At 41.8% G+C, this 13,142-nt stretch overlaps 2 protein-coding genes across 2 annotated transcripts in view; both read right to left on the bottom strand.

Annotated features, from left to right (window-relative positions):
* Positions 1 to 5,954: 5,954 nt before the first annotated feature.
* On the bottom strand, positions 5,955 to 11,338 carry DYNLT5 (dynein light chain Tctex-type family member 5; the record flags this gene model as incomplete). The annotated part of the gene is made up of 4 exons (XM_083743146.1): positions 5,955 to 6,555; positions 7,125 to 7,249; positions 8,394 to 8,485; positions 11,226 to 11,338. The coding sequence occupies 4 exons, from the start codon at positions 11,336 to 11,338 to the stop codon at positions 6,352 to 6,354; spliced, it is 534 nt and encodes a 177-aa protein (XP_083599272.1). The 3' UTR covers positions 5,955 to 6,351.
* Positions 11,234 to 13,142, bottom strand: part of SGIP1 (SH3GL interacting endocytic adaptor 1) — a 148,791-nt gene continuing 146,882 nt past the window's right edge. The window contains exon 25 of the mRNA XM_083742968.1: positions 11,234 to 11,343. The gene's annotated coding sequence lies outside the window, so the exon portion shown is untranslated. The remainder of the gene's footprint in view (positions 11,344 to 13,142) is intronic.

Genomic DNA, 13,142 nt, shown 5'->3' with positions numbered 1-13,142 from the left:
TTTGAATACACCTCAGAAGTCAAACAGCTTTCGGGGCACGTTTCTCAATTTTCTCCATTGAAATTGCCAACCGCCCATTGTGCCTCAGTTGTCGAATGTTTTGGAAGTTGAATGGTCTTCTGGAACGGATTACTTTCGACAACCGAGGTTCCACTGTACAGTCCAGGAGAGCTGCCACACATGGGCATTATATTTAACTACAGTAACATTAAACTGGATTCAACAGTTTGGAAAAAGCACTGAATGTTTAAACAGATAAAAAATATAGACAATTAAGCAGCACATTATAACCCATTTCCATGTGCATTTTGCACATTTTTATGAAGAGACTGTGACGACTCTATTTCCTCTGTTTCTAAATATACTATCTATTAGTGTTAACAGTGTGTTAATCATTATCCCAAAATGTGATAAGATGTTAGTTCCTCTCTTTTATTGAGTGGAAACAGTTGTTTACTTACTGGTTCTACTAAGGAACAGAATGATCTTTTCAAAGCATTTGTAAGCATCAAGGTAAATATTAGTGAACAAACATTTAGTTTTTTAATGCTGGAGAACATGAGTGATAATAGGAGTCAATAGGGGTCTTTCTGGCATATCTACTATATGCAAGGTGTTAATCAGTGAACTTCTAATCTCTACTGTTTAGTACAAGGATTATATTTTAGTCAAAAAGTATCAGACTAACCTACAATACCAGCATCACAGGAGACAAAAAAGTACCATTTAGCAAAGTCTTAAAAAAATCCACATAGCATACAATGAATGATAAATCAGCATGAGTAAAACTGAAAATAGTTTGGAGCGGGATGATTTTGCTAAGAAAAAAAATGGGCCACACGGTAAGAGATAAGTACCTCTTCTCTGCCCATCTCTGAATTCTGATCCAGATGGCAACTTCCTGCAATCTGCTTTGGATTTAAAAAACACAAAGCAAAACCCTTCAATGAAAACATCCACTTGACTCAGTATCATCTTGGACTCTATGGTCCCATGATGCTCAACTCAACATGGTGATAATGGTAAAGTGTTCACTCTACCAAAGTTATATAGGAAGTGGATCACATATGGCCATCCATATGTGTGTGCCCCAAAGGATGAAGAATCAAAGGAAATTAAGAGCAACCCAGTGCTAGTCTCCCTTGGTTGTGGGGATGAGAGGAACGGGATCCTTGGGAAAGACAAAAGTCAGCAAGATCTTTGCAGCTTGCAGGGATCAGTTGTTGTTTTAGTGATAATAAGCAGTGAAAGCAATATATATATATATATATATATATATATATATATATATATATATGAAGGGAGAAGTGCTGACCTGAGGGTTTGCTTTCATTGTCAGAGATAACTTAAAATAGATCCAGAGATTGTGAATACATAAAATCAGACTTACTTTGGGCCTGCTTACAAATGGAGAGAATCTCAGAGCCACACACATTTTCCAGAAGTAAAACAGGACTGTAGCAAGATGCCTCTGCTTCATCACCTTGAACTGTCTGCAACAGTGACTTTATCCATGATAATGAAAAATTCAGTGGTCTCAGAAACTGACATGGTTATCTCAAATTAAGTGGTATAACATACAACAGTCAAGCATATGGAAAAGGCAATCAAGTGGAAATCTGTTATCAGGTATTCCAAGAATTAATCATAGACACTTTTCAAATTCTTTCCCAAATGTTAATAAGTACACTTGTAATATATATAAAAAATAGTGTTAGCTGAACAAAGACAGATATGATCATAGCAAGTTGTACTCTGGATCTAAATTCGGTGTGGGGGTTGAAATGAAGCCAGTTCCTTCAAAGTGTATTAAAAAATGGCAAAGCAGCAAAGAATATATAAAATGGCTAAGCTTACCCACTATTAAAAATGTTATAGTGAGCTAATGGCATTTATTATAAGTGAAGTGTACAATAAAACTGTTAGAAAGTGCATATTTGCAATGTTGATCTAAGGTACGGGGGCCTCCATAAACACGCAGCCCTGCTGTGTGTGTTGCTATTCTTAGACAATATAGCAATATATTATAACCCGAATCACCATTTGAGAGCAACCCAGGCGTGAATCCTAAAAGCACCTTAAACTGTTGCAAGAAATATTCGGCAAACACTGTAAACATCATCAACCCCGTCATTTGGCAAACAAGAAAATAGGAGCAAGCTGTATAAATTGGCCTGTGGTCTTGGCTCCTGTCTTCAGAAGTCCCGTCCTTTTCTTCCCTGCTCTAATTAGTCAGATACCCTTTCGACAAGATGAAGGCTGCGGTGCTAGGGATGCTTTTGCTCTCTCTCTTTATGGCCATTTCTGAAGTAGCAGCTGAAGGAAAACTCTGCGGAAGGGACCTTGTAAGAGCTGTCGTCTTTACTTGCGGAGGGTCTCGCTGGAGGAGGCAGCTGACTCACTTTCCAAAAAGTCTCACAGGTAACAATTTGGATTATACGTGGTCCAAATGCACACGGAATGTTTTTGCATGCAAAAGCCAGGGTTAGTGGATTTTCTTTATTTTTTTAAAACGGTCTATGCCACACTCCAACAGAAATATTAGGGTGGCCTACATAACTTAAGAAACAAAACAAAAACCCTGATCTATAATGACAAAGCAATTAAGTTTAAAACAGTAGGTAAAAACTGCCATGAACAGAATTACACTTTCATAATTAGGTGCTAAAAGTCATTGGTGCTGAAAATATAAAGTAAGGTGTCAGTCAAACCTCATAGGCTAAGAGTTCCATAAATGAGGTAGTGACTGGTGACAACAGAGAGAAGGCCTGTGCCCCACTTCGGATGGTGGGGGGCACCTGGACGATTATCTTAGTGAATAAGCAGGGGTGTGTGGAGGCAAAAATCCCCACAGGTGCCCATGTCCCAAGCCATGCACAGCTTTAAAGATAAGCAACAGGATCCTGTATAGTGCTTAGAAACAGCACAAATATTTATAATATAGTAATAAGCAATCTCATTTGGGGTTTGTACACAAGTATTTCTTAATTCTGGAAAGCTGAGGTTTATTCCTGTGTCTAAGATATACCTGAAGTAATAGCTTTGCTGTTATTTAGGTTCAAAAAATTTTTTAACAGTTTTGAAACAGTTTTTTAACAAGTATATCTTGGTACTGAGATGGTAGCTGTCGAATCCTACAGAAGTCAAGCTGATTGGTTTTTGTATCTGTGGCCTTGGAAATGAAAATCCTATCTGGATATAGGAAAATATAGTTGAGGAGAAGCTGATCCCTCACTTCCTCTTTCTTCACATATCTTGTTTTTCAACAGAACTAGGACAATCCTAGTGATAGGCAGCAATTGTGAAATTTAACTGTATGTCAAGTTTTCTTAGGATTGCATTCCCAGTGTAGGCTGTAAATATTTCAGACCCAAATTAAAAGAAATCGATTGGGCAACATCAAAGTTGTCTTGATCATTGGACTGCCTGAAGTTCAACATCCAAAGTTTATTTCAGTTTATCTCCAGATATCTTATTTTTTATCATTTGCACACAACAGGTCAAGAAAGCCACCTGCATTCACCACTTGACACTAATGACTCAACAGGTGCCAATGAAAAGGTGATCCAAAAGCCAGAATACCTAAGCAAAGAATTCATCCAGTCCAGTTCTGAAGCTGAAGGAGATCTGTGGGGCATGGAACAAAAGTCTATACACAAAAGGAATGAAGATATTATGCGACTCATAGACCTTTGCTGTCAGGTCGGCTGCAGTGACAGCACTATAAGTTTACTATGCATATAAATTCAGCCGTCCAGTCAGCGCTTTATATGCATATTCACTGTGCTGAAAATGTATCAGACAGCGGCATGTATGCTATTTCATAGCTAACAATACATCAGAAACATCTAGAAATAGGTATTTTTGATATCTGACTTTGTAGTTCCGAGCTCTGAAGTACTTCTTAAGTGCCATTCCATTTGGGATACTGTACAAATTGAGAAACGGTCTTTTAACATCTGTATTTCAAACAGCTCTCTTTTTTGTAGTTCCTGCTTTCACAATAAATTTGCAGTTCACAACATGGCTTCTGCTGTTTCTTCTTGCCAGTGCAGTGCTAGGCTTGGAATTAAAAAAATAAAAAGACACCAAAAACCCTCTGACACTGAATAAGTTCTGTTTATTCAGGGAGTCTTAAGAGCAAATACCAGTTTCTAGATAAGGGACCTGTACCTTAAGTGACAGATCATATGCAAAGCATCCCAGGTTCAATTCCTCCCATCTCCAGGTAGAAATACTCCTACCTGAAATCCTGGAAGGCAGATGCCAAACAGAGTAGACAATATGGAGCTTGATGAACCAATGGTCTAACCATGTATGAGACAGATTCTAGGAACATGCAGTTCCTAGGAACGTGCAACTTACTTCTGACCAAACCTGTCTAGATTAACTTCAGGATGTCTACCATTTTAAAAGTTTTATTTTCATTGCTATATTTTCATTGCAAAATATTTGATGAATATTTTATACCTTTTGTGTAAACCGCTTAGAAGTTTTATAAAAAAATTAAGCGCCATATAAATTTTGCTAAATAAAATGAGGGTGGAAAATTGGGATAGGAAAAACACTGGAGGAGATACCATATTTTTCGCTCCATAAGGCGCACCTGACCATAAGGCGCACCTACTTTTTTTGGGGGGGGGGGAATTCAAGAAAAAAATTATTATTTAAAGGGAGCGCTGAGCAGAGCCTGAATATATCTCAGGCTCTGCTCAGCGCTCCCTTTCATGAGCCGTGTGGAGCGTGTGTGCGGCGCTTGCAGGCTTTCCCCCAAGAGCCACACACACACTCCGCGCAGCTCTTTAAAGGGAGCGTGGCTCTTGGGGGCTTTTGCGGGAGGTGAGGGAAGTGAGACAGCCTCGCTCTGTCCCTTCCCCCACCTCCCGCAAAAGTCAGGGATAGCCGTGTGAAGCCTCCCCAGGGCAGTGGGATGAAGGCTCCCCGCTGCCCTGCGGAGGCTTTGCGGACTACCCCAGAGCTACTCAGGAGCTTGGCGGGGGAAGCCCAGGTCCCCCCCCCGCCCCAAAAAGCAGGTCGGGGAGCTTGTGGGGCTGGCGGTGGGGGAAGCCCGGCTTTCCCCCACCCCCAGCCCCCAAAAGCAGAGCTTGTTAGGGCTGGCGGGGGAAGCCCAGCCCCCCCCCCAGCCCCAGGGACCACGCATCTGCTCATTTCCCCTTAGATTTTAAGAGGGGAAAAGTGCGTTTTATGGGGCGGAAAATACGGTAATCCAATGGATTGGGGGAGGGCAGAAGGGCGCGAAGTTTTTGGAGGCAGGGCTTACCAGTAAAGGCAGGGACAGCAGGGTCTTAAAAAATAATGTATCAACTACTTTTTGCTTCAACAAAACTTTTGAGCTGTTTCAAGCGGTACAACAGCTGCAATCAGTGGTCAACTGAGCTGTCGTGTTCCCTCACAATGCCACAGTTGAAATAACAGCATGTCATGATGTAGCATTCATTCCACATGTGTCGTTTGGAAGACAAGATGGCAGACTCCATTGGCCCACTGTGATTTGAAGTAAATGTGCTAGTCAGCTTTACCGACAACAATCAGATATGTGACATCATGCTAGCCAGACAGCACAGTCCTCATAGCCCCTTGTCATATTGTAACCCAAATACCAGAGGGGAGCCAAGCACTGACTTTCCAGGCTCTTCCTTAAAACTATAGCTAAAAAAGTCTCCACACTTTGCCTTCAGACTATTCAGTTTCAGCTACTGGACAAAGCTCACTTTTAAGAAGCTGGGTGCTCCTTTGCACAGTGGATCCCATATCAAGCCTTTTAAAAGGGCTGAAAGGGAACATTAAGAAAGTTACCACCACCATCACCTATTGCGTATGGTTAAGGGTGGGATTGAAATTGCCTTTTAACGGAGACATAATACACACTGTCCTGCAAATGCAAAAACGAGAGTTCACATGTAAAGCAAAAGGGCCACACTTCAAGGAAAACAGACAAGTGTAAACTGGTTCTGTATTTCGATACTTTTTCAAGAACATAAACACAATGAATTAGGCCTCTTGCACACCCATTATGATATCACTAATACGATACAGAGTCCAACCCTGGGAATGTTTACATAATCAAACACTGCACTTCCACACCAGAAATGAGAATTGCACAAGTGGTATTAACACCTGTTATCTTCAGAGTATTCATGCCCACAGAGAAGAACTAATCTACTGGTTTGGCCAGTCTACGTATGCAGAGCGATCTTATGCAGGTTAACCCAGACCAATGACCCACTGTAATCAATGGAGATTGTTCCTTGTAAGTGTACCTAGGACTGCAGCCTAAAAATAGTATCTTGTCTATTTGGTCACATAGACTTCATATTGAACTTTTAATTGCTACTCAGAGTAAACTGCAAAGACATTTGCGAGAGCAAACAGAGATCTATTTTTGAAGGCGTAGGAGCAAAAAGTATCACTTGTGGTATCCCAGAGGCACCTGCTTCCAATCTGCATGCTCTGCTTGTCTAGTTGTCCAATATGTATAATCACAATAATTTTATACCTTGGTATCATCAGGTCTTTTATTCGAGCCTTAATTACCTAAGAGACAGAGGGGGGGAGCAATTAAATTCATGGTCTCATAAGCAAACTAATATAAAGTACCTAGGATACAATACAGCGCCTTCAAATGTTTAACTAATTTACTCTAGTGGCAGGAATCTAAATACACCAGTGACACATTGCACTTCAAATAACTTAAGACAATTTCACATCTGCATGGGACTTAAACTGGATGGATTTTGTCCTGTAAAATTAGCTGGTAGTCAACACAGCTTGTTCCTTTAGATGCTTTACCAGAAGCAAGTCCTACATGGAACTTAGTCCCAAGTAAGTGTAAATATGATTGCAGCCCTAGCATTTCTGGTAGCTGTGAGTGGGGGCGTGGGGATTCTCCTCATCATCAGGGGCACTGATTGGTGGGTGACCTGTTTTCATGTATTAAGCCTCCCTCCCCAATACAGAACACTACTACAAAGTAGTTTTTGGCAGTCTCCTTGATATAACCAAAACCTTGAGCAGAGGGTTTCCCCCCCCCTGAACTGCAGAGATTTCTATAGGATATACCTCCGGTATACTTTCCAACTTTGCTATACTAATAAATTGTGTACCTCAGAGATGGTCTTTGTCATTTGTCTGCACAACTCGGCTTCATATTTTTCCTCTTGAAGATAACTTGTTACCACATCCTTCAAGATATTATTCACAGTGCCCACTGGAAAGCACTTTGCAGGACCTGGAGCACAGAGAGAACTCACACCATTATTTTGGAAGGCTGTGATATTAGGGGGTGGGGTGGGAAACCAACTGTGCACACATTTACTCAGTGAAACAATGACTTAGTCCAGTGGTGGCCAAACTTGGCCCTCCAGCTGTTTTTGGACTACAACTCCCATCAACCCTAGCTAACAGGACCAGTGGTCAGGGATGATGGGAACTGTAGTCCCAAAACAGCTGGAGGGCCAAGTTTGGCCACCACTGACTTAGTCCAAAGGTCCCCACACTAGTCTGTGGACCCCTGGGGGCCTGTGAGCTTCTGTCAGGTGGTATGTCTGTGAAGAACACTTACAATTTACCAAACTATGAAATAACAAGATTATAACCTTTTTAAAAAACAAAGAACACTCCTTCCCCCCCTTAATTTAAATAGGAAATACGTTATACTTTTGTAGCAATACTTAAGTTTCCTAAGGCACAATGTTTTTTGGAAATACTTGGTCAAATAAATCCACCTTTTTAATTTCAAAGCCTGAGCATTCTAGTTTTCCATTTTATTCTCCACCAAATATGGAATCATATCCTAACACGGAATATCTCTCATTGGAAAGAATTTCTTTTGCTGTTTTATGCCAAAAATAGATCATGCGCTGTGTCACGCAGAATGCCCAGGTGACTCCTCAAGAGGCTTATGAGCAGAAGCTTGCCTCAGGCAGCTTTCTAAATTAGTTTATATATTTACACTGCATCTATGGCTCTCCCCCCCCCCCCTTGAAGCAAAAAGAAAAGCTCCAGTCTTTCCAATTTATTTGATCATTATACCACAATAGTAATACTTGAATGTTTGGTGATAAACTGCCTGTACGCTGCAGAAATTACCAACAGTAGGATATGCTTTGTCTGCCCTAAGGCTATTACTGTTGTATACAAAAGACTTAAGATTTAAACGGTTTATTTGTTACATACTGCTATTCTTGTTTGTTCCTCAGTTGCAATGTATTCATTGTAGGATGACTGCAATAATATAAACAGCAGCATAAAATAGAACAAATAAATATGATAAAGATGATAGTAATAATTACTATTACTTTTATTATTTGTATAGTGCTACAGAGAGTGGGACTAGATTATTAGCAAGAAAGTGAGTAAGATAAGATACTTACCCAACTGGTACGTGTTTTCCATCTGAACCCCAGGGCGAAGAATATCATCATGGTGGCCAGCTTCATCCATGTAAGACACAGTACTTATGGAGCTGAAACCGAATCCAGTGATAATTGTATTAAATGTGATTTCTTGAAAGCTACATTGATTTTTTTTAAAAAAACCACCTTTTACATATTTATAACAATGTCATGCTCCTGAAGACACTGAGTTATGATTCTGCATATATGACTGGGTCACATCTCACAGAAAGCCTTCTTAAAGAAAGAAACATTTTCAGTATGTGAAGCAATGCTCTGAAATAAAGTATGAGGCCCTTCCCAAACAGTGATTTGTAATATGTTAAATCCCTTTGAACTTGTCATATACAACATTTTAGGTGTTGGAAAGAATTAGGGAGAGACAACATCAATTACAGTCTGAGAATTTTAAGCACTTCTGAGATAAGAACAAAGTCAGGCACCACCAATGACACTGGAAGAGGGTTTAAAGCAGGACTGGCTAATCTGTAGCTCACCAGATATTGCTGGACTACAGCTGCCACCATCCCTGACCGTTGGCCTTGGTGAATGGGGCTGATGGAAGTTGGAGCTGGTGTGGTGTAGCGCTTAGAGTGTTAGACTAGGAAACCTGGGAAACCTGGTTTCAAATCTCCACTCAGCTGCTAGGTGACCTAGGGCCAGTCACTGTTTCTTAGCCCAACCTACCTCACAGGGTTCTTGTGAGAATAAAATGGGGATGGGAAAAACAATAAATGCCACCTTAAGGTCCTTAGGAGGAAAGGTGGCATAAAAATCAGATAAATAAACATCTGAAAGGGCATGCATGATTTAAACCACCTTCCACAACGACACTGGACATTTTCAGAGTGTTATTGAGTCTGCAATACCATGCACAGTTACTGGAGGGGGTAGGCAAGGAGGTCCAATTGAACCTAGTGTGACTTGTTCCTAAGTAAACCCATAGAGGATGGAAGCTGGGCTACAAGACTACAGAAGTCTCTCAGTCTCTAAGACTCTAAGCCAGGCATGGCCAAACCTGGCCCTCCAGCTCTTTTGGGACTACAATTCCCATCATCCCTGACCACTGGTCCTGTTAGCTAGGGATGATGGGAGCTGTAGTCCCAAAACATCTGGAGAGCCAAGTTTGGCCATGCCTGCTCTAAGCCCAGTGTAGGGAACCCTTGGCCCTTAGAGAGCAGGTGTAGGTAAACCCAAACAGGAGTTTTGCAGTGGCTCCTCAGCTCCCATTTACCAGTGCTGCTGCAGTAACCCTATCCTTGACCCACTATTCTAGTATTGGCAGCAGCACACGGTGCCTACTTCTTGAGATTCTGTACTTCCTGCTTCTGGTCTAGTCAGGAATCCTTGTCAGAGTGCCTCCTATGTGCTTAGAAACCATCAGAGGAATGACGCTCTGCCTACCTGCCCCTTCAACTATCTTAGATTTCAAGTCACAGGTGAGGAACCATTGGCTTTCCAGATGTTGCTGAACTGCAACTCCCATCAGCCCCAGCAAACAAGGCCAATGGGCAGAGATGATGGAGTTGCAGTTCAGCAACATCTGGAAGGCCAAAGATTCCCGACATCTGCTCTAAGCTCTACCATTCCTTCCATTTTCCCTCTTTTTTAAATAATAATTTCTATTAAAGATTTATTTGTTTACAAAAATACATGCATTTTCTTTTTTAATACAGTAGTACCTTGGGTTACAAACACCTTGAGTTACAAAAACTTTGGGTTACAGACTCTGCTAACCCGGAAGTAGTACCTCGGGTTAAGAACTTTACCTCAGGATGAGAACAGAAATTGGTCAGGTTAAGAACAGTTTCAGGTTAAGAACGGATCTCTGGAACGAATTAAGTTCGTAACCAGAGTACAGTAGTACCTCGAGTTACAAACGCCTCAGGTTACAAACGCTCCAGGTTACAAACTCCGCTAACCTGGAAGAGTTACCTTAAGTTGAGAACTTTGCCCGAGGATGAGAACGGAAATTGTGTGCTGGTGGCGCAGCGGCAGCAAGAGGCCCCAATAGTGAAAGCATGCCTCTAGTTAAGAACAGGTTCAGGTTAAGAACAGACCTCCGTAACAAATTAAGTTTGTAACTAGAGCTACCACTGTAATTGTGTATTCTACAGATCAGTTTCCTTTGTTGTGAGACATTAGTATTGCATGTAGTATTAGGTTAGAAAGAAAAGAGGGGGAGAGTAGGGAGGGTCCGTGGGATGGGGTGGGGTGGGGTGGTAATGCTTCTACTCTTCTGCTTAGTGTATGCATGGGGTTTTGTGTCAGCATCACTTGTGTGGGTTTCTATTTCTTCTATTCGCTTTCTATTCACTTGTTATATTTCCTTGGTGATAAGAGAGGTTGGGAGGTGGCCTAGGGTGTGGTTGGTTGTCTTTGGTTGGCTGTAGTGAGATTTCCATTTTCCCTTTCATCTTTCCTTGTGCCGAAGCATATGACACAGCACAGTATTTGTGCATGGCCAGTTAGGGCAGAACTACATGCTGTGAAGAAAATGTGAGTTCTGATTTTTAGCCCTTTCATCAGGCCACTTGATTGCTACTCTTACATCTGGAGCATGGGTGCCCCTCATTGCCCTTGCATAACACAGCTCTTTGTTTACCTAAAGCAGGCACTAGGTTCAAAGCAGCTGAAAGCCAGGTGGGTTTGCCCCCCATTACCAGCCACCCCCATGTAGAAAAAGAATAACTGAGCATGACATTTGCAAAACCCTGAAGAATATTTTTTATACTGTCCAGATGGTCTTCCAAAGAAACTGAAGAACTGGTGGGAAGAAAAGTCAGAAAATGATATAAATATGCTACTCACTCTTTGTTTCTTCCAAAAAATTCTTTCGCCCTGACTTCATGGCTTCCTAAGGAAGATATGCTGCCTCTTTTCTTTAACAAGCGGGCCGCCTTTTCCTTCATTGTGTCCGACATGTTTTCTAGATACAGGAAATGTATTTTTTAAACATAATTGTGACCTAAAAGTATATAGGCACCTGGTATCAGAGCAATGCCTCTTACACAAGGTATTGTAACGAGAGTCTTTGGAAATGCACAGAGTCTGTGAAGTGGAAGCATGAGTGGTTATACCTAGGTATTGGGAGAGTGCCCCAAAGTATTGGCTCAATGGTTTCAATAATCCTTCCATTATTGGGGGTTGGGAGTGGGGGTCAACAAACTAAATATAATTAGCAAAAAGTGTGGCAATTTTACTCCACTCGGTGCCCTATTCTGGGATATGTTGATTAATCTTCTGAGGCTTTAGGAAATGGCTGAAAAGCAACAAAGAGAGGGCTACTCCCTTGGGAATTGCACCTTCAGCTTGCTCCAGGTTTGCTTCCCATCAGGAAAGGCAAAGGAAGTTTTGAGGAACCACTGCTTCAAGGTGCTGCAGGTTCCTCAAGAAGGTGGCACCCAAGCAAAGCCTTCAGGGACTGTTGCTTCTTGGCAAGTAGTCAAGGCCTACAGAGCACTTCCACAGCAGCAGAAACCACTCCAAGATTCCCGAGGATGCTGGAAGTGCTGCAAGGCTTTGGAAATGGGTGAGAAGTGCCGTGGAGCATTTTTTTAATGCCACAAAAGAGACCACAGCTGCCCGATTCAGAAGGATTGTTTGTGGAACATACGTAAGTCCTGACAGATCAGGCCAAAGGCCTCTCTAGTCCAGCATCCTGTTCTCACAGTGGCCAACCAGATGCCGATGGGAAGCCCCAAAGCAGCACATGAGCACAACTCCCTACTTGAGACTCCCAGCAACTGGTATTCAGAGGCATTCTGCTGATGGCAAGGGAGGTAGAACATAACCACACAAACTTCCATCTCTGTGTGTATTTAGTCTCTCCTTATAGGGCTTAGTATCTTTTCAGCATTCTCCTCCATACTCCAAGAAATGACTTACTGTAAATAAATTCAACGTCCAAAAAAAATGTGACAAGGCAAGGCCTTACTCAGAAATAAAAAGCAACCAAAAGTCTCAACAAATTTATTATGGCATTATTCATAAACTAGATTCCACCTCAGAAGATGCATGCACTCTACTCTCACAACCTTATTCTATAAAAATGGTAAGTAATGCCATCATTTTTGCTGTAGCAGACTAATGTATACACCCTTCTGAAAGAAGAACGAAGTTTACTCATGAATAGTGGCATGCCACTTGAAAGAACTGGACCATTCATTTGGCTTGTCTCCTCCTCCTCCAATTCTTCTCATAAATAGGCATTAAGCATGCACACACACTGGAAACAATACATGTCCTTTCCTTACTGCTGTTGTAAGCTAAGGATCGCCTGAGGCCTCCTGAAGCGGGCTGGCACCTTGAACAACAAATAACCATTACAAATTGCCCATCCCGCTTTGCAACGGGGTGGGCAGAGGAGAAAGAAGTGCAGCCTCCTCAGCTGCTCTTGTGCAACTCATGAGCCACCTCTGGGGCACACTTTGTGTGTATTATTACAAGTCCACAAACTTCCTTCCACCTGCACATTTAGTTTCTCCTTAGGAAGACGCAGTATCTCTTCAGTATTGTTCCTCAGACTTCCAAGAAATGACTTTTTGTGGGGCAATGAGAAAAGGCGAGAGATATATTCAAATGCAAATGATCAGAACGGGCAGGCTCCAGAATAAAATTAGCTTTCGTCTGTACACAGCTACAGCATGAAGATTAACATCTCTCTTTCTTTTAAATAACAGAGCTAAGGGACCCTGTAGGACAGGCAGAAAGCCAATACGTGAGGAT

This window comes from Podarcis gaigeae (genome assembly GCF_964106915.1).
Source record: "Podarcis gaigeae genome assembly, chromosome: 6".
NCBI classification, from domain to species: Eukaryota; Metazoa; Chordata; class Lepidosauria; order Squamata; family Lacertidae; genus Podarcis; species Podarcis gaigeae.
This window is presented reverse-complemented; position numbering and strand designations above follow the sequence as displayed.